The 26,115-nt window shown below is 34.1% G+C and overlaps 1 protein-coding gene and 1 long non-coding RNA gene across 4 annotated transcripts in view; one reads left to right on the top strand and one right to left on the bottom strand.

Annotated features, from left to right (window-relative positions):
* Positions 1–25,316, top strand: part of LOC105835232 (exocyst complex component 7) — a 105,283-nt gene extending 79,967 nt beyond the window's left edge. For all 3 annotated transcript variants that reach the window (XM_036290989.1, XM_036290988.1, XM_036290990.1), the window contains 2 exons: positions 23,434–23,694; positions 24,896–25,316. In XM_036290989.1, the coding sequence (XP_036146882.1) occupies positions 23,434–23,694; positions 24,896–25,167 (533 nt within the window). In that variant the 3' untranslated portion in view covers positions 25,168–25,316. The remainder of the gene's footprint in view (positions 1–23,433; positions 23,695–24,895) is intronic.
* LOC118646986 lies at positions 11,772–15,312 on the bottom strand. Its single transcript, XR_004964326.1, has 2 exons — positions 12,794–15,312; positions 11,772–12,634 (listed from the first exon to the last, which is right to left on the bottom strand). It is a non-coding gene; the product is annotated as an uncharacterized LOC118646986 (long non-coding RNA).
* Positions 25,317–26,115: the final 799 nt, after the last annotated feature.

Here is a 26,115-nt window from a genome sequence, read left to right as displayed (position 1 = left end):
AAGTAGTATCTCACACGGCATGTAACATTGATGAAATATTGTAACGATCGGAAATAGTATAAAAATATTTCATCAACATTTTAATTATAACTTTTCATCCTAAATATTTCAGCAATGTATTTGCTTCATGTTTTTATAAAATTGCAAATGCAATATTTCTGAAATCCTTTAGCAACAAAAAAAAATTGCTTTCATATTTGACTGTTTCGTATTACAAAAAAAAGTGGCAAATATAATACATATATATATATATATATATATATATATATATATATATATATACGTTAATGCGTACGTACATTTATATTAAAAGGAAGATCTTTTCAATAGGAAGGAGATCTTTAGTCCCTATACAACTTTTTTGTAAATTTATAAAAACGTTAACACCTTTTATATATTAAACATGCATGTATATCTTCTCGTATTAAATAGAATAATTTATAAATATCATATTTGATGAATATTGATAATATTTTTTGGCGGTTTTTCCTTAGCTTTGTGACCAATGTCGGTATTCTGTATGAGTTCCGCCAAATAAAATATTTTATTTAAATTTAAATATGTTTTATTCCAAAAATTTACTTTTTTTCCGTTTTTAAGTTAATTTTTATTATTAAATGCAAATTATTTTTAATTCTTTAATTATGTTAAATATATACACAGAAAAAAATGTAATATAGTCAATAACATTTGTGAATGCGGGCTGCCAACTACATAAAATATTCAATACAATAATATTTGCTATTAATACAAGTACAATGTTGATACTGCAATAACATATATTATTGTATTGAGTATGTATTGAGTATATATCTGTAATTGGCAGCCCGCAATAACATACCTTATTGAATATATTACTTTTTTTTCAGTGTATACACAAATATACATGCAAACGATATGCATATATATGCGTGTTAAATATATAAAAAGTGTTAACGTTTTTATAAATTTGCAAAAAAATTGTATGAGGACCAAAAATCGCCCTCCTATTACTAACGGATATTTTACTGAAGCTTCATATGATGCGCCTGCGCGAGAAAAACCGGCCCGTCTATCAACACTGATATTAAACTTATTCGCCCGTGTCGTCTGCAAAATGTATATATATATATATATATATATATATATATATATATATATATCCGTATAAATGTATTTTCAAACTTATTAAATTAAATTATATAATTATATTATCTTTATTATCAGAGTGTGCTATGTGCATATAGTGTAAATAATATAATTATGCAAATAGTTATTGCAGTTTATATTTTATACTTCTCTCTTAATATTATATATTTTGTTATATTGTATTTGCAGTTTTAAATATTAAAAAAATATTTTGCTTTATATTAATCTATATTCGCATTTGTAACAATGAAAAATGTACGTATATATGTGCTACTTTTGTTATATATATGCATTTATACTTTATATCGTGTAATACGTTGAGTATTATATAATTAAGGTTTTTATGTTCTAATATAAAAATATACGCAGGAGAGGCAGTTATTGAATGTGACGCGACTAAAGAAATAACACAACTTCTAGCGCGACGCCTATAGCAGGAGATTATCATCTCGTTTTGCCAGTAATTAAGAATGATGGAACCCATATATTATTATATTTGGACGGATTTGACTTTTTGCTCTTTAATTTTTGTCCTTACAAAATTTTCAAAATTTTGAAAAAAGGGGTGGGGGTAAGGTAAATTAAAAAGTTTGAAATTTTTGGAAAATCTAAATATACTATTGGAAAGAGTATAAAATACCATAAATCTTTTGTATAAATCATTTTTTCATAAACCTTAGATTTTCAAAAATATTCGCCAAAAACAAAAAAACGCGTTATTTTCGAGGGGTGGTTTCAACTCCTAAACGTCGAGATACGCCGCTAAAAAGAAATATGGGTCTAATATTTTTTATGTTCTACATGATATCAAAAGCTCATTAAAATCGGTGAGGGACAGTTCTGTCCGTTCCCTTGTTAGTGTCGGGTCCGGAACTTTCGGAGTTTACAATCCAGTGAGTGCAATCTCTATCTCCGAACTTGACCATCTTTGGCCCGCATCTCCTCCGACCCGCCCAGCATCGGATTCAATTTATCCGGCAGGAACCGGCCTTAGCAAGGAAGCTCGAATTCACCATCCCACCAGTCTCACCAAGTAGTAAGTCTCCAAATTTTATCCGGGTTTCGTTTTTTCATTCTACAATAAAATAATAAATAAAGAAAAAAAAATCTAAATTATAATGGATAATAATAATTCTTTCACCGTAATCGCTCGAATCTAAAACGGTCACGGAGGAGAGCAATCAGACGGGCTCTCGCGTACACGGAACATACTACATCGCGTCTCAGGAGCTCATCTCTTCCGGCGGGGTTCACGGATTCCGACCTTCGCTCTCGAGAGTCCGACCAGGGATAACCGAACGTCCTCCCCCTTCTCCCCTTCGCCCACGCTACTATTACTATAACGGCACTCAAGTCTCTAATCGAGTTACTAGAACAATTCCTTATGAAATCAGACCCCTCTCTTCAATATTATCGCGACTACACTCTCTCTCCGGAGGCAATAGATCCGGACGCTTTATTCTATATCGTCTCCGCACTCGATCTCACTGACTTTATCCTCACCTTCACCCCGCACTATTATGATCCGTTCGCGGTGCCCGTAGATTTCTTTTACAATTTCTTCCCCCCTTCCTCAGTCATTATTCAAGAAATACCATAGAAACCGATTTACTTCCATAATGTTAATTATATATTATACAAATTTATTTATCTACATAATAATCTCCAACATCAATACGTATAAAATAAATTACTGTAGTAATCAATTCGTTAAGTACCGTAAAGAATATGTATAACATAAACTACTGTATATAAAATAATCAAAACCTTTAAACTATTGTAAAGAATGTCAAATTTTAAATTCCATTAAATGTTAAATACATATACTTTTCTGTATCGTGAACTCAATCTCTTTATTTGTAAGAAATACGTATACTATAATAAATATGTAGTTAAGTCAAAATTCTTAATTTATTTATAAATTAATCTACCCTCATCCCCAACTAAAGACTGCAGCGGGTCTAATCCCGAGTTATAACAATTGAATTTGTTGACTCTAAATTAGGACCGACGGATGCACAGCTCGGAAATCGGGGTTATAGCGAGCCTACCGGCACACTGACCCACATTTCTAGCGATAAAGAGTGCGTTCGCCCCTGAGGCATTTGTCTTTTCTCAAGCGTGTGCCTTTGGGAGTCGTGTTACGTTACGTCTTTCCTTGCTTTATATCCATCTCGTAAGACACCTGACCAACCTCCCGATCCTATCCAACATTTCATAAAGCTGGACGTAACAGAATGATTTAAGTATAGAGACAAATACAATTGGCCTCAAAATGCTAAAAATGCATTCATATTCTTTACAAACCAAATAAAATAAAATATATTAGATTACGGAAATATATATACATAATACATAAATATGAAATTAACCCATTCAAAAGTATGTATAATGAAACTTAATGTAATTAAAGAAAGACGTAATTCTTTCATTTTTACAAAAAGAAGTGCAATTCCATAAAAAAATCTTAAAAAGATAAAAAAGATATTATTAACCAAGTATATTTTTAAAAAATTTAAAAAACCCCATAAAAATTTATTCAAAAATTAATAATTTTTTACATTAGATTAACGTAGGAAAATTATGTACTAATTGTGGTACTAAATCTATACTTGAAAAAACTGATATAATAAAATCAAATGGTATTCCTAATTTTTAAACTAATGTTATTCAAAATTTGTATTAAAAAAATTACAAATCCAAATATTAAAGTTATACCTACGACAAAGATATCTGTCAATGTATATAAGTAAAAAATTATTAGTGCAACCTTTCATCACGTACAGTGAAAATATAATCAATGTACATTATACAAACGTGTTATGTATTAAAAACGCAAAACAAGCGGGATTAATAAATGATTTAAGTATAGAGAAATGTAATTGGCCTCAAAATACTAAAAATGCATTCATATTCTTTGCAGAACAAATAAAATACATACTTTTGAATGAGTTAATTTCATATTTATGTATGTATATATATTTCCGTAACATAATATATTTTATTTTATTTGTTCTGCAAAGAATATAAATGCATTTTTAGCATTTTGAGGCATGAGAAATTGCATTTCTCTATACATAAATCATTTATTAACATCGCTTTTTTGCGCTTTTAATACATAACATGTTTGTATAATGTACATCAATTATATTTTCACTGTACATGATGAAAGATTGCACTAATAATTTTGTATTTATTTACATTGACTTGAAATTTACTGTTCTTTAAGATGCCTTTTGGTTTTGTATTTCAGTTAAACAGGGAAAGAGAAATCATTGTAATCGCGGAATCATGCACAACTGTCTACATGACGGTAAAGGGGGGAGGAGATTTTTCAACAAAATTATTGTAGTAACATTTGTATGAAAACCACAAAAAGTGTACTTCATTGTACACCTTTTGTAGTTTTCATACAAATGTTATTACAATAATTTTGTTGAAAAAGTCCCATTTTTGCAGTTTGTCTCTTGGCTCTAAAAAAATTCATAAATAATGAAATTCATAAAAGGTGTATGCCCCCTTAAAGTCAAATAATTATATAAGTAATGCTATAAGATAAAGTCACGTAATACTTTTAATATTATAAGAAATAATACATACATAGAAACTTACTACTATTGCGTAACCATAAAATATGTCTGTAATTCAATTTTAGTGGAAATTAGAGTAAATGCTTTCCATTGGAAATTCTTCCATTTAAAGAATCTTTATAAACACACATGTCGAAAAATCTATTTTACCGCACTAATTAGACACTTTTTTCAATATCAAAGTATTTAGTATCAGGCCCGGATTAAGGGAGGAGGGGGCTAAGAGGGACTATAGCCCCGGGCCTCATTTGTTAAAGGGCCTCACCCGAGTTATTCAAAAATATTTTTCATTTTCGTCAAAGGGCTTCCATGGAGTCAATACCATCGGGCCTCAAAATACATTAACCGGTCCTGTTTAGTATGATAAGAATGAAACACAAACGTTTAAAAAACAAAAGTTATTCATGTAACTTTTTAAACAAATTCCGACGAAGTAATCAATAAATGTGTAATACACAAAGCGTGCACTATGTATGAAAATGTCGTTTACACGTTTTCAAGTAATTTAACTGAAATTGATCACAGGACCAAAAAGAAAATAAAGATGTCATTAATGGAATTATTCAACAGATAAAATTTGTGTAAAATGTAAATTGTACACACATAATTAATATTCATATTAAATTGACTGAAAAAAACTGATTGCACCGCTTCTATGGAAAAAGTTACGAAGAAAACGTAAATAACATTTTTTGTATGGTTTTGTTTGTGTTTTGTTTATGCAAAAAATAAATAAAAGAATTCATTGTAACTCGTTCTAGCCCGTAGCTAAACTAACAAAGTTAGCAAAAAAAAAAAACTATTGAAAATTAAGAGGAGTGTGAAAAACTATAATTGATATAAAAAGTACCTGGTAAAAGTCAATTTTGCAACAAATTTTTATAAACATATTATTGTAAATTGACTGTACGAATTAATTACGTTAATCGGAAAAAATAACGAAAGAAATATTATATAAATGAAAGAAATAAAATGTTTATTTTTTGCATAATCAAAGAACGACACAAAAAACAACGACGTTATTAACAATTTGTTACAAAATTTTTAAAGCTAAAAAAATCCACAAAATAACAAAATTATTACCAAATTATTTAAGTTATTTTAATTAATTTTTAAAAATTACATATTAATAATGTATATAAAAAACCTCACAAAAATTACCTTTTTAAAAAAAGCGGCAAGTATACGCGCGCAAAAAAACCCTCAAAAATGTATTCTTGTAAAAATAAAAATATATTTTCTCTACAAAGGTAATGATATAAAGAAAATGTGCCAACTATGAAAATGGATGTTCATACGAATTAGAACATCTACTTTTACAAATACTTATTTGTACAACAAACATTTGTATTACAAATAAATATTTTAATACAAATAATTATTTTACTACAAAAACTTGGCGGCGCTAAACCAAATAATTTACTAGCTCTGTTTCTATTTCTTTTGTGCGTGCATCTGAATGTGTGTGTGCACGTGTGTGTGTGTGTGTGTTTAGTATATAACTTCGTTTATAAAAAAGAAATTTTTAATATCTCAATTTCTTATGCGTGCGTGCGTACACTCTCTCTCTCTCTCTCCTCAGAGGTAAGATAAAAGATCTCTCATCTCTTCCGAAGGAAGGGAAGCGGTCTGACAAAGTGCAAACTCATCACTGGGCATCAATCTCAGTAGGCCATAATCTCTCTCTCTCAGAAACCGGGTCCTCGCGTCGGGTCGGGTGGGCGGGATACGCGAGGAATCTCTCTCGAAACCGTCGTCTTCTGCTTAGAAAATCCTCACGACAAAGGAAGGTTCTCCTCAGAATCAGCAAAAGGTCGGTCTCATCTGCAAGATACATCTCGTGGCGTCTCTCGACCTCTCTTCGGAGACACTACCGGCTCAAGGGGGTGGTGCAGACATTGCATGGGAGCGGATCGGGAATCGAGTAATTCACTCTCTGGGAAGCCAAAAAAGTCTCAGAAGAAAGGAAGTCGATCGTCTTCGTGGCATGGCCAAGGAAAGAGGGCGTCTCGGGGGGGGGGGGGGGTCAAAAGAAAGGGGGGGGGAGCGGGACAAGCTCGTACGGCAGGGTCAACAAATCAGTCAGCTGCGAAAGAACTCCAAGCATAGGGAGAGAAGTCGTTCCGAGGCTCGGTCAAAAAAAAAAGACATTGGCGGGAGGAGTCAAAGAGCAAAACGGTCAGTCAAAGGGAAACAGGAAAAAAAGGAGTGAAACAGGAGGGTTGAGACTGCGGGGGGGGGGGGACGGCGGGGGTGGGGGGGCCGTGCGAGTCGAGTAAACGATCAAAAGGAAGGTCCACGAGGAGGGGTCGGAGTCGTCAGATCGGAAAGAAAGGGGAAGAGAAAAAAGGGAAGAAAGGGGAGGAGAGGGAAGGGGGGGGGGGGGGGAAAGAAGGAAAACAGGAAGAGGGGAGGGAGAAAAGGAAAAGAAGAAAAGGAAAAAAAGAGAAGAAGGGGAAGAAGGGGGGCGGGGCAAAAAGGAGTACGAGGAAAGACGCGAAGAGCATGGAGGGCAAAACAGGGAGGGGGGAGGGAAAGAGTACTCTAGAAAGTAGACTAAAAAAAGGAGGGGAGGGGGGGGAATCAAAAGAGAGGGCGTCAGGAGGGGGCAAAGGATCAAAAAGGGAACAAGAGGGGGAGGTCGGTGCAACGAGAGGCAAAAGGGGGAGGGAGAAGAAAAAAGGGAAAGAGGAGGGGGAAACGTGGGGAGCAGGGAGGAGGGAAAGCGGGGGGGGAGGAAAAAGTGAAAGAGGGGAGGGGAGGGGTGGAAAAAAGGAAAAGAGCAAGAATCTACGGAGGAGGGAGGGAAGGTATGCCGGTGGGAAAAAAGGATAACAGTACGAGAGAAAGGGGGCGAGGGGAAAAGAGGGAAAAGGAGAAGCAGAGTAAAAAAAAAGACGACGGAAGGGAGGGGGAGGGGGGGAAGTATCAAAAGCGGGAAAATCGTGCAAGGAAGAAAGAAAAAGGTGGGCGAGAAAATAAGCAAGAACTGCGGGAGAGGGGCAAAGAAAAAGGACAAAAAAGGGGAAAAAAAAAAAGAGAAAAGAAAAGGGAAGGAAAAGACAGGGAAGAAAAGAGAAGTGGGGAGAAGAGGGCGGGGGAAAGGAACGTCGGGGGGAAAAAAAAGGAAAGGGAGGGAAAAAAAGGGAAAGGGGGGGGGGGGAAGAAGAGAGGGAAGAAGAAGGGGGGGGGAGAAAGGGAAGAGAGAACGGAAGGGAGAAGAGGGGGAGAGGGGGGGGGAAAAGGAAGAGAGAAGGGGGTTCGAAACGTACAAAAGGAGGGGAGGTCGGGGGTGGGGAGGAGGGAAAAAAGAAAAAGGAGAGATGGGGGGGGGGAGGGGCGAACAAGGGAATGGGAGCTAACAGGAAAAGAAGCAGCAAATGAGCTAACGGAAGGAGGAAGCGACAGAAACAAAGGGACGAGAAATCAAAGGGTGTCGTCCTCGGGAGGGGAGTGACAAGGAAGGGAGAGCTGTCGGTCGTGCGAGAAAGAGAAGATGGTGGGAAAGGAATCGGGGGAAGGGAGATGCGGAGGGAAAAAGGAAGTAGGGTGCAAGGGGGGGTCAAGAAACAGGGGAAAGGAGAGAAGAGGAAAGTCGAGGGGAAAAGGGAAAAAAGGAAGGGGATCGAGAAGAGAAAGAGAGAAAAGGGAAAGAGGGGAAATGGTATGAAGAAGAGAAGGGGGAGGGGAAAAACACAACGGAACGGAAGGGGGAGAAGACTCGGGATGGCAGGGGAAAAGGATAAAGAAACAAAGAAAGGAGAAAGGGGGAAGAGAGGGAAAGAAAAAACGCATCGGGAAGAGAAAAAAAGCGAGAAAAAGGAGAGCAGTAAGAAGAACAAAAAAGTAAACGAAGAGGGGCAGGGGAGGGAGGAGGGGGGGAAAAAAAAGGGGAAAGGTGAGGGAAAAATAGGGGAAAAGGAAGAAAAAGGAAAAAGGAAGAGAAAGAAGAAAGGCGGGGTGGGGGGAACAGAGAAAAAGGGGAAAGGAGGGGAGGGGGAAAAGGAAAGAGAAACAGAGGGAGGAAGAGAAAGGAATGAAGAGAGAAAGGAAAAAGCGGGGGGGAGGCGGGTGGAAAAGTAGGGAAAGTCGCGAAGGTCCGAGGAAAAAGGGGGGGAGAAAAAAGGGGATAGGAGGGGGGAGCAAAGAAGAGGAAAGGAAAAGAGGAAAGGGGGAGTTGCCAGGGGAGGAGGAGAGGAAAAGTCAAGAATCGGAGGAAAAAGAGAAGTCTCAAAAAATCGTCGGGGAGAAAAACGGACAGGGTGAACAGGGCGAAGTCGCGGGAGAGGGAATACGAAAGGGGAAGGACGAGAAAGGAAGGACAGTAAAAAAGGCAAAAAAACATGAGGGGGAGAAGCGAAAAGGGGATGCAAGGGTGGCAGGGGGGGAGGGGAAGAGAGCGAGGGAAAGCTGAGGGGTAAAGGGATAAGAAGAAATCGGGGTCGAAGAAGAAAATAACGTACAAGACAGAAAAGAAAGGGGAGGAAAGGAAAAAGGCGGAGAAGGGGGAAGAAGGGGGGGGAAATAGGGGTGGCGATAGGGAGTGGCAGGGAGGAGAGGGTGGAGGGGGGAGGTGAAAGGAGGGCGTCAAAGGGGAAGGAGGGGGACATAAGGGGCGAGAGAAGGAAATAGCGGGGAGAGGAAAGCAAAAAGGGGAGCAGGGGGAAAAAAAAAAGGGGAAGCAGTCAAAAGGAAAGGGGAGGGGGGGGAAAGGAGGGAAAAAGGAATAAAAACATAAAAGAAGGAGGTAAGGGGGGAGAGGAAGTTCGAAAGAGAACATGGGTACTCGAGAAGGAAGTCAAACAAAGGTCTCGACATAGAAAACTCAATAGAAGCTTCTAAAGGTTCTTTATGTCTTAAGTACAAAAGTCGAAGAAATCAAAAAAAAACAAAGTCGAAAAAAGAGGAGAAAGGGGGGAAGCGCGGGCAGGAGGGGAGAAGGAGGAAGGAGGAAAGGAGGGAAGGAGGGAAGATAGAGAGGCGAATAAAGAACAAGAAGAAGATGACTGAGTTAGTTGAGTCAAAAAGTATTTTGACTAATGAAAAGACTCATAGCCCAGAAGGGGAAATTAGTATTAACATACCTGAGCTATGCGACATCGTAATCTCTTCTCCTCCCTCGATAATCAAGAGAATCGGTTCTTTAATCCTCTACAAGAAATTCTCTCTCTATCGTAAAGACATCGATACAACATCCGCCAGAATCACATCAAAAAGTCACGAAAACGAACAGTCAACCTCCGATAAGAGAACCCACAATCTATTTCCTACAACCATAAAAATCTACATACGCTCCACGCACGCTTCCCCTGTTCCTTTCACCATCTTGCTCCCGTCTTCACATACAAGCATCTCTCATCGATCTACAAACTCAAGATACAATCCATACTTGAACTCCTTCTCTCTCTCTACCGGTAACCCCGAAAAACACTGTGATAGCACTATCCAACCAACGTCCACTCGGCTCAGGAGTCACTCCACCTCGAACGTCCTCCTTCCTTCCGATCATCGCTCAACAGCCGATTCCCGTCTCGAGGAGCTCTCATCTCACAAACGTGAAAATTCCTCTCCCTTCCTCGCTAAAATCCTCGTACCAGATGTGAATCCCGTCGGCCCTTATATTCGAATCCCCCTCGCGCCTATGATGTAACCTGCCCGTACATAAAATCTTTCTCTTTTACTTCACTGCTAATATTACTGTCAGGAGTAAAACGGAATCTGAATATCGGGAAGAGCTCTCTAAACAGGAGAAAAAAAATACTCAGGAAGGCTCGATCGGAGAGGGAAAAAAGAAAACGACAAGGGGGTCATCGGGTGACTATACATCAATCGTAACGAGTTCTCTCTGGTCGATCGGGGATCATGGAATCTGGGCAAAAATAAAGAGGAGGAAGAAAAGGAGGGAATAAGCGCAAGAATTGGCGGGAAAATGCGTAACTCCGGAAGACACGGAAAGGAAGAGAAGGCGGGAAGGAGAAATCCGAAGCTCATGGGCAGTCGGGGTCTCGAGAGGAGCGAAAGGTTATCGAGAGAGGAAAATGGAGGGGGGGAGGGTGCAGGGAGCCAGAGGGTTTTTGAATAAGATGGTAAAAGGGACTTATTGAGAAAAAGTCGGAAAGGGAAGTAAAAATCAGTAAGATGGCGCTCACAGGCTCCTAAGAGAAAAGAAATTGGATCATGCAGAAAACCCTCTCTACGAAAAAAAATAACGCAGAGTGCTTAGGTATGATTTAAATGCAAGAGTGGACTGTGCGGTCCCTTCTGACACTCTCTCGTCCTCTTCTCTCTCTCCAAAATTCTCGAACCTCGGAAACAAATCTCTCTCTTCTCTCTCTCTCTCTCTCTCTTCTCTCTCTCTCTCTCTCTCTCTTCTCTCTCCTCTCTCGCTCTCTTCGCTCTCGCTGCTCTCTCTCCTCTCTCTCTCTCTCTCCTCGCTCATCCTCTCTCTCTCTCGTCTCTCTCTCTCTCTCTCTCTCCTCTCTCTCGTCTCTCTCTCTCTCTCCATCTCTCTCTCTCTCGCCTCTCTCTCTCGCTCAGTCTCTCTCGTCTCTCTCTCTCTCTCTCTCTCTCTCTCTCGCTCTCTCTCTCTCTCTCTCTCTCTCTCTCTCTCGCTCTCTCTCACGTGCGTGTATAATGTTATACGTATACAATGCCATTACGATCTTGATTGCAAAAAATTGTAATTTTTAATTATTATTATTTCAGTCTATAAGTTAAATTGTAAAAAAGCGATTTTGTGTTAAAGCTAATCATTCGGTTTAGCGGCGCCAAGTTTTTGTAGTAAAATATTTATTTGTATTAAAATATTTATTTGTAATACAAATGTTTGTTGTACAAATAAGTATTTGTAAAAGTATATGTTCTAATTCGTATGAACATCCATTTTCATAATTGGCGCATTTTCTTCATATTATTACTTTTGTAGAGAAAAAATATTTTTTGTTCTTTTACAAGAATACATTTTTGAGACCCTTTTGTATAAAAATACATTTTTGAGGGGTTTTTTTGCGCGCGTATACTTGGCGCTTTTTTTACCTTTTTTTAAAAAGGTAATTTTGTGGGGATTTCACTTATTTTGTAGTGACAGGTATCTCATTTCTTTTTGCAATATATAAATATTGAGATTTTAAGTAAAAGTAAAAATTATTTAATAATAAAAAAGTATTTGCATTCTAAATTTATAAGTTTTAACGCAAGTAATGTAATAAATAATTTTTATCTTCTATTTTTTACGTTTCATGTATTCTTCGACTCGCTTCTTTTCCTCCATGACTTCTGACTCTGTATCGTTGTCTTTCAGGAATAAAAACAAACCTAATGACAACTATCTCAGATCAGAACCTTTTTTTTAAATTTTGTATACAAGCTTTCTAATGATGTAGAAGAAGATTCCAATACGAGCAGCCGCGACACAATTGCAAATATTAAGTTAAATAAACAATTAAAGTTGAAAAATTATGGGTAATTCGGCAAAATTTGCTGTAGCGACAGCAAGTTGCGATCGACTTAAAATTTTATACATAAGCTTTCTAATGAAACTGCTTTAATTGTTTATTTAACTTAATATTTGCAATTGTATCACGGCTGCTCGTTTGGATTTTTCTTCTACATCATTAGAAAGCTTGTATATAAAATTTTAAGTCGATCGCAACTTGCTGTCAGATGTTATAGCAAATTTTGCCAAAATACTCATAATTTTTTAACTTTAATTGTTTATTTAACTTAATATTTGCAATTGTGTCGCGGCTGCTCGTATTGGATTCTTCTTTTACATCATTAGAAAGCTTGTATACAAAATTTAAAAAAAAAGGTTCTGATTTGAGATAGTTGTCATTATCTTAAGGAGGAGGGCCCGTATTCGTCCCTGGTCGGCTGCTACATCGCAGCCGTCAGCTTCAGGTTCATTGCTACTGCATCTAAGTAACATAATTATTAAAAAACAGTTTAACTGGTGTATGATATAATAAACGTTGCAGTAGTATAATTTATATAATTTATATACTTATTTTATTTATATATCTGCACGAACAAAATAATTTTTTTTTTTCTTTATACTAGGAGGTAAATTAACTTACGTCATGTCAAAGAATGTAAAACTGCCCAATTCTGTGATCATAATAGTCAGAGTGAGCGTAATAATTGCCAAGGTTATCTAAAACGGTTTAATTATTTATGAAGATATAATTTATAGTTTCTTCTTTCCGCATAACAAAAAAATTACTGAAAACGCATACATTTTTCAAGACGAAGCAATGTGTAATAATTTCTTGTAGATCATTGCGAGAACCTGCTGCCGCCGTAAAGCATTATCAATGATAACGCAGTAACGCAGTAAGTTGTATATGTCCTTCTGCGTACATGTCGATAGACATCACGTAGCGGTCCCTAAACGATTATGAAATGAATTATTTATTAAATATTTGCAGAATTTTTAGGATACATTTATTTTTGATACCTCTATTGAATGCAAATCAGGGTGAACCATGAGATCCGTGGGTGGGATACTTTTGGAAATGTAATAATTATATGCCTTTCACTGTCAACACGTCACTAATCTCGAACTGTCACATCACCGCCGTGAAATTTGCCGCGGATTAATCATTACCTCAACAGACGGATTCGACCGCCAATCAAGACACGTAATTTCTCGTTCTGTTCTTTCGCGGATACGAACATGCACTTTCTGTCAATTCTCGTGCCCCTGTCACGTCCGTAACCATTTATCGCGCGAAAAGCAAAAGTACAAATCCCCACCATCTGTCCCGGGCGACGACAATAATAATGACGACGATGTTTCTTAAATTTACTCTTGATGCGAAATTTTAAATCGCAATATCTTCGCTCGTAAGTCACGTAGCGGAAAAATAAACACACTTTTGTTATATAAATCGGATGCAAGCTATCCATTAAGCTTATATAGAAATCAATCGATTTAGCCGTTATTGAGATCTGATAATCTACGGAATTTCGCAAACGGCGTCTCGCGTAAATAGAGGCACGGCAGTGCCTCGCGCACGTACACTTTGCGCGAGGCACTACCGTGCCTCTTCATATTAAAGATAATAATTTGTTAATATTCTAAATTTTCTAACTAAAAAAGGTGTCGGTCTCAAAAACATAATATATGTATATATCGCATTACGCGAGTGAGCAAGACAGTAAGAGAGGCGAGCGAGATGAGAATAGTAACATGCAAGGAAGCTCGATCCGATTCTCGGGCTTCAGCATGCTGCTATTTTTCTCATCTCGCTCACTTCTATTACTATCTCATTCATTCTTGTTGATCTCTCGCTCGCTCCTTTTACTGTTTCGCTTGTTCTTATTGAATGTCTCGTTCGCCCTTGTATCTTCTCGCTCGCACACATTACGAAAAATCAATAACTCTGTTACCGACATTTGTCCACATAGCACGGAACACAACCAGCATTGTGCGCATATGTGTTACCCTTTGGCCTAAACGTGAATGTAGCACGGACGCACACCAAACAAACGATTTTATTGACAGGAAAAGCGGATGTGGTACATCCACGTTTGGCGCTGATGCTACATTCACATTTCGGTCGCACGAAAAAGGCCGTGGTGGCCGCTCTCAGGCTTCTCTCTGCTTATATAGGGTCCATTCCGTTTCACGCATTGAGTGCATAGATCACAGCCAATGCGCTGCGCGCATTGATATCGTTCCGTTTTCGTTAATGCGCCTATGCGTTCTTGGAAACGGAACGGCTTTTGATGCGTTTGATGTGAAACGAAAAGGGATGTTATTGAAACTATGGTCGCAATGGACAATAAAACATGGATAACAGTAGCCTTATTTTTATTAATAAATGATCCACTAATACGGGGAATTTAACCTTGTCCATCACGTATTGTGATATAAAATTTCGGTATGCACAAAAATGCGATACGTATGTACATCAGTCGTCACGTCGTCAGTATTGGAACAGGGCTTTTCCAGGTAGCACAAAATATTTATAAAATATTTATAAGAAAAAAAAATTAGGATAAAGTTCCGAAAATGACTTACCTCTGATTTTTTTGAAACTACGTATTCTTATGTATTTTGTAATTAAATGTTTCAAAATTTCTACAACTCATCTAATGCACGTCGAGTTTTATTAGTTAATTTTAATGCTTTTAACTATATTTAAGTACATTATATATACATTAACCAAATATCGACTTTAAAATGCGTGAGTTAGATTAGGTTAGAAAAAATTACGGTGAGGGGCTCCGCCCCTCCCCGCTCACGCGTTTTCTGAGAATATATTACCCAGCAAACACAGAACATGTTGTAATATTGCTGTGATGTTGCTACAATGTTATAACATTGCCGCAATGTTGCTGCTATGTTCTGTGTTTGCTGGGTAATTCTCTTTCAGTCAAAATATGTCAAAATATATGGCTACGGAACCACGGAACCATGTTCAGTCGCAACATTTCGTCGGTATAACAGGTTTCATAACTTGTTAAATAGTGAACTTTAACGATTAATATCTTGTCTCGCGGGGCAGAGCGACACTTTTTTCTGCCAGATTTGTGTTCTACGCACAAAAACACATTATATATATATATAATGTATTTGAATATAGTTAAAAGCATTAAAATTAACTAATAAAACTCGACGTGTTAGATGAGTTGTATAAATTTTTTAACATTTAACTTTGTTTTTCTCAAAAACTATTGTTTTTATGGCAAAAATAAATAGGACATAAAATATGTATTTCGATGAGATTTACAACTTTTGTTTAAAGTATTTTTAGAAATTTTTATTATTTACGGAAATAAACGAAAAAAACCATTTTTATAGTTTTTTCATGATTTTCGCCATGAAAATCAAATTTGCGCCAATATTCACTATCATATTCGTAATCAGCGCCCCAAAATACGTAAGAATATGTAATTTAAAAAAAATCGGAGGTAAGTCGTTTTCGGAACTGTACTCAAAATTTATGATAAATATTTTGTACATATTTTTATGTCCGAGTTTGTCAGGTATAAAAAAAATTATGATAAACATTTATAAAAATATTAAAAATAAATATTTGTACCATTATTATTAAAGAATATAAAAAATATTTTAAGTTTATATACCATAAATATTTTTCAGTACATTTTAAAAATATATTCTACATTTTGATAATAATTTTTGTATCATTTCTAAATGGTTCATGAAAATAATTATATAATCTTTAAAAAATATTTTTTTTTAATAAATTTGTAAAATATTTATAAATATTTATGATAATATTTTGTGCTATCTGGGATGTAAAAGGACAACGATACGCATCTGCGCATGCCCACATTAACTGCCTCTGGTCTGAGTTACTACAACTTATGCGCGTTTAATGCACTAGAAGGGGAGGTATTCTAGGGAATCCTATACGCTATCAATGCATTAGCTGAAACGGAACGATTCTCTATGCAGTTTATGCGCTCGATGCGTGAAACGGAACGCACCCATCATAGTCAAAGTACAGACCTTGTTTGTTATAATGCGCCGCCATCATACCCAATCTCTCATTGGACGTTAGTTTTACATGACAGGCCCTCATTAGTTATTATATGCGATCCCATGCAAGCGACTACCGTTAAATCCGCAACCGCCATGCGGAGAAGAAGAGTTCGCCATATGACCCCAAAGTGTACAGACGTAAGATAATAAAGTATTTTTTAGCATCAGATACTGTTTAAAAGAGAACATCATGTGCCCGCATCTCTTTTCCAGCTTTACGACTTCCTGACATTTTCCTTCCTTAATTCAAAACCTTTTATCTTCTCCCTTACACAATCAATTTTTTTCATTTTGTTATAAAATTGTAAAGTGGTTCTTTTTTAATACAGAATATATTATTAAAGAAGAAAAATTATTAAAATATTTTCATGACTCCAAGCAACACTCGCCACAATGTATTGTCCTGTGGTTTTCACACGCAGGAACGTTGTACTAATCTTTCTACAGCGAGTATCCATCAGAAAGAAATGTAAACATGTAGAGACTAAGCGGCGATTTTTTGTAAAAGTAATTGTAATAGCGGCGTCGGCATCGACTCACAGATCTCACGGCGTCGGCATCGGTCACAGATCTTGCAGTATTTTTGATCGAGCGACAAAGACGCGAAGTCGCTGAAGACAATCGTGGTTTACCCTTTGAAGAAATACAAACACGAAAAAACACTATTTCGTACACGGAGGAAACTTTATTGTAAAAATGATTATAGTAAATAGTAAACGCGGATTAAGTAAGGATTTATGAAAATTTTTACTATGTTTTTATTAAATTACCATAGTATTTACACTATTTATGGTATAATTTTTTGAAATTTCTTCTTATGGTCTATCCCAAGGAGAAACGCGAGATCGGATAAACATCGAGCATACGTCTATCAGACGCATCTAAGCTAGATCAATAGACGCATCTAGATAGACGTCGAAGTGACCTTTTTCAGACACGTATAATATACGTCTAATAGACGTTCTGCGTAACGGTATTATAGACGTATAATAGATTTACCTCTACACGGAGAGAATTTTTTCTTAGAATTTACCCTCAAAATCAGTGGTAGTCATGGGACAACACGGACTTCGAAGAGTTTTACTATACTTTTAGTAAAATTTGAAAAAATTTTACTGAAATTTAACCAAACATTTTACATTACAGAATAGTTTAGTTAAATTTTACTAAAATTTTACTAAATTTTACTAAAAATATAGTAAAATTCTTCGAAGTCCGTGTTCCACAACTACTATAATTTTGAAGGTAAATTCTAAGAGAAAATTTTCTCCGTGTATAGTAAAAAACCAATTTATATATTCATTAATAAATAATACTAATTTATAATACACTTTTTTTATTCCTTTAAATACAAATACTATTTTTTCTTTAATTTTTTTTCTATTTTTTCTTTTATAATATTTATGATAAATCTTTACGATCTGTCAAATCTAAAACCACAAAAATATTTATAAAATAATATTCAAATATTTTATAAATATAGTGTGCTGTTTGGCAATGAACAAAATCGCATTAATTATTTAAAAAATAATGCGACGTCTCTTCAAAATTATTATCATTCACTTAGACGTCTATTAGATGTTTATTAGACGTCGAGAAATGACTTGCAGCTTAAAATAATTTTTTATTAATAATTTATTGTTATTGTATAAAGACTGTTATTGTAAGGTTTTAAACGAACACAATAACACCAAATCACGTTACATCTAAATTAGATGTTTCTAGACGTTATTTTAGATGTAGATGGCTCCGACGTCTAATAGACGTTTATCCGATCTTTTATTTCTCCTTGGGATGGCTACTATCATACAGAGTAATTTTTACTATAAAATTTTTTCCGGATAAATACATACACAAACGTTATATTAGGTTAGATTAGGTTAGGTTAGGTTGGGGTATATGCGCGGTGGGCTGCGGTTGCGGCGGTGGGCTGCGGTTGCGTGCCTTGGTGATCCCGCGGCCTACCGATTGCCCCGGAGGCAGACAGCCACCGAGGGATATGCCGCTGGGCCTTAGCGGAGCACGGCGGTAAGTCCCACATAACCCTCGCCCTTTCCCCAGGGTGGGGGTATGCGTAAAGCGCATTCCCCTCGTTAAAAAAAAAAGTTGGGGTATATGCGTACCCCATTTTTACTTTATATTCGTACTGCTCAGAAGTTAATAAAATTTCGACGCCAGCTAGTGTCTTTATCAATTCTTAAGACTTTAAATTGAATTATGATCGGTGCCTCGAATCGACGATGTCTTTATCTGCTAAATTAGGAGATGAAATCAAATTCGCGTTGAGCAACAAAATTATTCCGGTTAGAGATACTATAACAGAGATTCGCCAATGTGTCGTCTTGGGGTAAAACCGGATATCGGATATGACGTTTTCGATGGCGGTTTATTTTGATTGTAAATGCAAGAATACAATATATATATATATATATTTATTTGTAGTTATTGATATTTAATAATCGTGAACAAAATAAATATTAAAACACAATATATTTAAAAAAAAGGTTTAGGCATATTTTATTAATTTTCCCATGTAAGGTTAAGTAATATAAATTGATTATTAAGAAATTATATATTATTATATATAAATACATATTATGTTTATATACACATTATGTATTATAAATATAATTTAAGCATTGTATTTAGACTCGTAGAAAAATATGTGCAACCTCAGGTTTCTCTCTAATTTTATATTCTATTTGGTAGACACGTAGACACTCTGTTTTCTTTTGACAGGTAACAGGTTAGGTCGGCTAGGCTTTCTCTGTCAGTTATATCTATCTTTCTCTCTCATACTTCTGGTTATACCCCAAGCGACGGGACCCAATCAGAAGTCGTTAAAGCATTGGCGAATATCTGTTACAGTATCTCTAATTCCGGTAAGCCATTCTAGGGATAAAGGTTTAAATAACTCAATGAACCTAGCACTTCCACCACTAAAAAAAAGTTAGGACATGCTGCAATTTTCTGCTAATTTTATGCCCTAGTCTCAAATTTTTTGCTCCTATCCGTTCGCAGGAAATTAAGACCAAAAGTGGAGATGCTAAGTTCATGTGACGCTAGCACCCTCACTAATAAAAAAAGCATAAACAAAAAACAAATATACCAAAATTGTCTGCTAATTTTTTTCTTTAAGAAACTATAAAGAGATACCAAAATTATTGCACGGTTATTAAAGTACTGGGGCTCGATTCTTGAATTCATTCGCAAGAGAAACGTATTCGCAAATTCTGTTCTTACAGAAAAGTTAGAAATTTATTGGATATCGTATGGCTTTTAACCAATAAACTTACAACTTTCTGTTAGAGCGAGTATTTGCGTATACGTTTCTCTTGCGAATGATTTCAAGAATCGGGCCCCTGGTACTCAGAACCAACGTATTGCAACGATATAAGAGAAAATTTTTAAAAATAAAAAGCTAATGATATCACGACAACTTAAAAAATACCTTTTCAATTAAATACTCGTAAATTATACAAGTTTAAAATTTTTAACTTGCAAAATAACTTTGAAAAGCCTTAAAATTCATAAAAATACAAGAATAAAGTAACCTTAAAAAATTAATTGCTGCATCGACTATGGTATCAAAATGATCGTGTATTTATCTACTCGTAAAAGATCCTGGTCCCGAATTTTTCGCTCATAAATTATCTTGTGCAACTCAATTGTTAATGCGCGCACGTAAGGGTAAACTATCTTAAAAAATAAATTGCTGCATTGACTATGGCTATGGTATCAAAATAATCGTCGATTTATCTGCTCTTAAAATATCCAGGTTCCGAATTTTTTGCTCAACATTTAACTTGTGCAACTCAATTGTTAATGCGCGCACGCAAGAATATACTACCTTAAAAGGGTAAACTTCTACATTGACTATAGTATCAAAATAATCGTCGATTTATCTGCTCTTAAAATATTCAGGTCCCGAATTTTTTGTTCAATATTTAACTTGTACAACTCAATTATTAATGCACGGACGCAACAGTATACTACCTTAAGGATGTATCGGACTGAAGTTCAAAATGGTACAAAGTTGCTAAAAATTTGTGAAATTGTTCTTTTAGTTTCCCTAATGTACTGCAAAAAATTGAAAACGCATCCACTAAATGGTTGCTGAGTTATAACTATTTTAATTTTCACTGATTTTACATGATATCCTTTTCTATCTTAGGAAAAGGACGATCTTGACGAATGAAACAGCTAAAAAAATATAGAAGAAATAGTACCAATGTTTTGAATTTTTTGCACATCTAGTATATGAATAGATGAAAATATCTGCCAAGTTTCAATTGTCTTCACTACACCGTTTTAAAGAAATAAAATATAACTTAAGATAATTGTGCATTTTTATTGTCAAAAGTTTAAACTCATAAGTGAAAAAAATCGCAAATACGTGAAAAATACCTTTGTAAAAGTAAAAATAAGACTCTAACTATCGTTCAAGTTTCTTACATCTAGATTTATTATGCGTTAGATGTAAATATTTAAGTATTTCAAATTTCATGCACTTTTGTCTAAGATTGTATGTCCGATACACCCTTAAAAAATAAATGTTGAGCAAAAAATTTGGAACTGGATATTTTAAAAACAGATAAATCGATGATCATTTTGATACTATAGTCAATGCAGCAATTAATTTTTTAAGAGTACTTTACTTCTGTATTTTTATGAATTTTAAAGCTTTTTAAAATTATTTTGCAAGTTAAAAATTTTAAAATCGTATATTTTACGAGTATTTGATTGAAAAAGTACTTTATAAGTTGTCGTGTATTGTTAGTTTTTTATTTTAATAATTTTCTCTTATATCGTTACGGTATGATGGTTCTGAGTATCGATACTTTGAAAACCGTTCAATATTTTTGATATCATCTATTTACAGTTTCTTAAAGCAAAAAATAAGCAGAAAATTCTGGTACTTGTTTTTTGGTTTATGCTTTTTGTATTAGTGGGAGTGCTACCATTACGTAAACTTAGCACCCCCACTTTTAGGAGTGCTAAGTTCACGTAATGGTAGCACTCTTAATTTCCCGCGAACGGATAAGAACAAAAAATTTGGGATTAGGACAGAAAATTAGCAGATAACTAGCAGAAAATTATGCAGTATGTCCGAACCTTTTTTTTAGTGAAAGTGCTAGATTTACTGACGTGGTTCAGGTTCTGTACTAATTAAAATGCATTAATTATAATTAACACTCTAGAGATCAACATTGGACTTTTTGTTTAGACGATATCTGTATTTAGAGGCCATCAGTATCTAGAAAAACCAACTCAACTTCTTTCTTCTCAAATGATATCTTTACCATGGGGAAGGTTTAACCAATGCACAAGTATAAAAAGTATAAATGGAAGATATCGAGTTTGAAACGATAAAAAGGCGATCGCTAAGAGATCAGTTAGACAAAACCATGAAAGAGTAAAAATATCGTTTGAGAAGAATTTTAGTTGGTTTTTGTGGATATTGTTGGTCTTTAAATACAGATGCTTTCTAAATAAAAAGTCCAATGTCGGTCCCTAGGGTGTTAACAATTAATGCATTTTAATTAGCACAGAATATGAATCTTAAATAATATAATCTTGCATATAATTTAATATTTAATTGAAATACAAAATGTACTAAAATAAAAGCTACACATTATTTATAAAAATTATAATTCGTATAGGTATATTACAGAACATCTATGCTACATACGCACATAATAAAGTATCTGGTTTTTAAATAATTTTCTTCAGTTATTTCATTAAATATTGCATGATTTTGTTTCAATTTGGTTCTAAATGTTTTTAAGAACAAACAATTACAAAAATCATGGTAAGTAAGATCGACTCTTAAAGGAACAATTGTATGCGTATATGCGAAATCATTTGAAACATCTACTTTTATAATAAGCGCAAGCATTTTTCAAGACAATAATTGTAAAAATATGATGTATATTTTCACTTTTTCATATAAATAAAATTTAGTCGATTACCCATATAGGCCATTTTTAGCTCTTATGGGCCTTTCTTTATGCATCTTATAAAATGTATTTTAAAAACACAGTTAAAGTTCAGTAATTTATTTAAATAATTATCGACTAACAATAAGTTAACAATTAACTTTTTAACTAGTTACTATTTAAATTTAATTTTTAATAATTTAATTAGAAAGAAAATATAAAAATATTGAAAAAGTATATTTATAAGAACGGAATTTAAAGAAAGCAAAGTTTTATCGTATCATGTAAAAATAGAATAGAAATTATCATGTAAAAATAGAATATGAAATATTTACGAATTATACTATTATTTTATAACTACTAGTAGAAAATGTTACAATTTTGCTTGTTGTTACATTTAACCTTTCCAGGACTAGAAGCCTAATAATATTAGACTTATAATTAGACTTACCAAAAACACTATTCGTTTAGCTAAAATTATTTTTTCATTTTATGTGCATTTATTTCGAAATAAATTGATGTTATTTTGTATAATGACAACTTACTGCCTCATACTTCACAAAATGCGACATATTTACGTTTATATATATATTTTTCAACATTTTTATTGCAAATGACAATAAATTTAAGAATAAACAATAATATAAAGAAAAAAAATTTCTGATCCAGAAAAAAATCAAATACAGAAAAAAAATTTCTGATCCAGAAAAAAACCTTTTTTTTCTGGATCAGAAGCCTAATATTAGATGCTGGAACGAGGTATATTTTTCGTAGTTCAATTCACTGACAAGGACAAAAATGTTCTAGCACTAAAACTAAAAAAGTCTAAAAAAAGGTCCTTTAAAGATTAAATCTAAAGGTTTATTATAAACATTTTTTCATAATAATAAGAAAATATAGATATTAATATTTTTCCAGTTTATTCCATATAATGTCATATATCAATGCTTATCAATATCAAATATTTTTAAATAATTTATCATTTTTATTTCTTAAATTTTGTTCATTATTTATTATTTTGAAGATAACAATGCCAAAAACTACTTTGTTAAATGTCATAACTCCCCTCCACTTTTTAAAGTCTAACACTAAGACTGCGTTCCGTTTGAACAGTGCTGTGAGCATTATTTCATCCTTGTTATTCATCATGTATTAAACAAGGACAAATAGAATAGATATGATGCTCACAAGCGCTGTAAACGCCAAAGGGAACGCAGCCCAAGAGTAGTGTACTGTTAAAGATAACTGTTTTGTTTTCTTGCAGAAAAGGTTCTTGCTCAATTGAATCTGGCGTTAGTGAGTAAAAGCGATGCATCTTATTCCGATCTCGCTTTACGATCTTTATTTCGACTGAATAATCATAATTATGTAGTCAATGCTCTTTGTCGAAGTTCTCTTATGGAACTGCTCCTGCTGGCCGAACCAAGCGCAGAACAAACATATCACGAGTTACTTCTCAAAGACAAAAACAATTACGTTACCATGACATTTGCCAAGGCCCGATCTTATCTCACTGACGAACCAGGTTTGTTATCTTAATGTAAAAAAGTTGCATCAAGACTAAACAAAGAGTCCAAATATCTCTTAAGTCAAAAGAAATAATCAACATATTGTATTTGAGTCACAATATCGTATATTGTTGGTTTATTATGAAACAATCATGAAAATGTTCAATTAACAGATCTGTGATTTATTGTTAATTATATTAAAGTGTTATCATTTTCATATACTATATTCCTTTTTATATTCCTTTTGGGGATTTTTTAAAAAACAATATCAAAGTTATAAACTTGGAGTCTATTCTCTGATATTTAAATGTTCTTGACAAATTAAACATTAGAAAAGATAGTTTTGGCAATTAGTTTATATTATTTAAAATTTTGTGTATTAAAAAATAACGATTCAATCTTGCCATGATTTAAGATACAGAAACTATCTAAAATAAAACATTTCTAAAAATTCTTATTTGTTAAATATAGTTTTTGTTCATTGACACTTACAAGCAAATTACAATACTAATTTTTGCAAAATTTTGGAAAAATTTAATTTTTTATTTTTTCTTAAATTTTTTTTTATCGCAAAGATGAGAAGTAGAAATTTTTATTTGTAGTAGTTCGATCGAGAGAAAGAAAAATGTTATAAATATTCCTTAAAAATTTTGATCAAATTAAAATCAAACGAGTTATCATAACAACAATTTTAAAAAATAATAAGTGAGATATAGGAAACAAACAAAATTGTTAAATACATATAAGAATTGCCAATGTTGATTTTGCAATAGTATTGCGGCGTACAGTTTACATGACCTGAATCTATTAGAGAATTTATTAAAATTATTATTAGGCACCAAGATTCGCCATAGTATTATTGCAAGACCGACATTGCAATTCTTAAAAGCTGTGTTTCGATATTACAGCCAGTACTGAAAATCTATAGTATACGAAAACTATAGATTTTCAGTACTGACAGTAACATCGGAACACAGTCTTCTATGTATATAAATTTTGAAAAATGTTTCCAAAAAAATAATGTTAAAATTTCGCATTGTAAAACTTTACAGTTTATACGTTAATAAAAAAAAACGACTTTTTCAAATCTCTTAATCTGCTCTTTTCTTTCTCTCTCGTCTCTCAGATTTAAATTTAAAAAAATGTAAAAAAGAATTGTTTTTATCCAAAAGCGAAAATACCCCCTTAATTTCTGTATACGTCTTTTCTTCCGCATAGATCTCGCTACTAAAACGTTAAAGGAGAAATTTCTGGGTTTCGCACGAGAACTCGAAGAAGTGGCCAAGTGTCAGCGCTCCTATTCGGTACCGGACAAATCCCTGCGCGAGGAGCTGAGGAAAGAGTTGCATGAGGCAATCGTGACGCCATATACCGCGTTCTATAACAAATATCGCGGCACATCGTTCTCGAAGAATCCATCAAAATACATAAAGTACACGCCAAATCAAATATCGGTGCTGATCAACACATTTTTTGACACCGCAGCGTAATATACATGTATTTCCCCATGCGGCATGCGATATTTTAGGAAACATTGTTAAAATCTGATTAGATATAGATATGTAATATGATTTTAGTAATGTTGCAACAATATATTAAAAACACCGTAAAAAATAAATACTAAGATTTTATCTACTAATATTTGTGTATTTGTGCATATTTTCTGACTCTTCAAGCTTATAAACATGGCTGGGTAAATTAATATATTTTTTAAACTAAATTAAATTAAAGTTAATGCATGATAAAATTAATTCAGTTAAGTTAAAAATTACATTTAATAAAAAACTAACTCAGTTAAAATTATGTTAAGATTAATTTAACTTTAGATTAAGATTAATTTAACATTAAATTAAAAAACCATATAATTTATTTAAGTCAAATTATCAACATAATTACAGTATCGATTATCAAATATATTTAAAACTTTATTTGTAAATTAAGTTATGATATTAATTATATAAAGTAACAAAAAAATTGTTTTTATGCAGGAATGTATTTTTATTTTATAATTTTTTCTTTATTATTAACTTTCAACTGTTTAAATAGTTACTACTCAACCCTGCTTATAAGATCAGTAATTTCATAAAAAAGTTTTATATTACATTCAAGCACAATAATTATGATTAGTTGGGAGCTATCTTTAAAAATACTTGATATTAATAGCTTGCGCAATCAAAGAACCAATCTAAAAAATACATTATTTAAATCACTAACAATCTGTAGGACATACGTGTATGTGTGCGTGCGTGCGTGCGTGCGTGCTGTGTTCTTTGTCAAGCGGGCCTCCCGCCGTTCCAAAATTGTACTCGACGTAGAAGAACCATCTTGCACACAAATTTAGTTATAGACAAGAGCTGTCGAAAGCCATTTGCGCTCTTACCATCAGTCACGTGACATTAGACTTATGCCTTACACTACACTGTTTCTCAAGTAAACAA

The sequence above is a fragment of the Monomorium pharaonis genome, chromosome 8 (genome assembly GCF_013373865.1).
Source record: "Monomorium pharaonis isolate MP-MQ-018 chromosome 8, ASM1337386v2, whole genome shotgun sequence".
NCBI classification, from domain to species: domain Eukaryota; kingdom Metazoa; phylum Arthropoda; class Insecta; order Hymenoptera; family Formicidae; genus Monomorium; species Monomorium pharaonis.
Note: the sequence above shows the minus strand (reverse complement) of the source record. Positions and strands in the feature narration are given on the sequence as shown.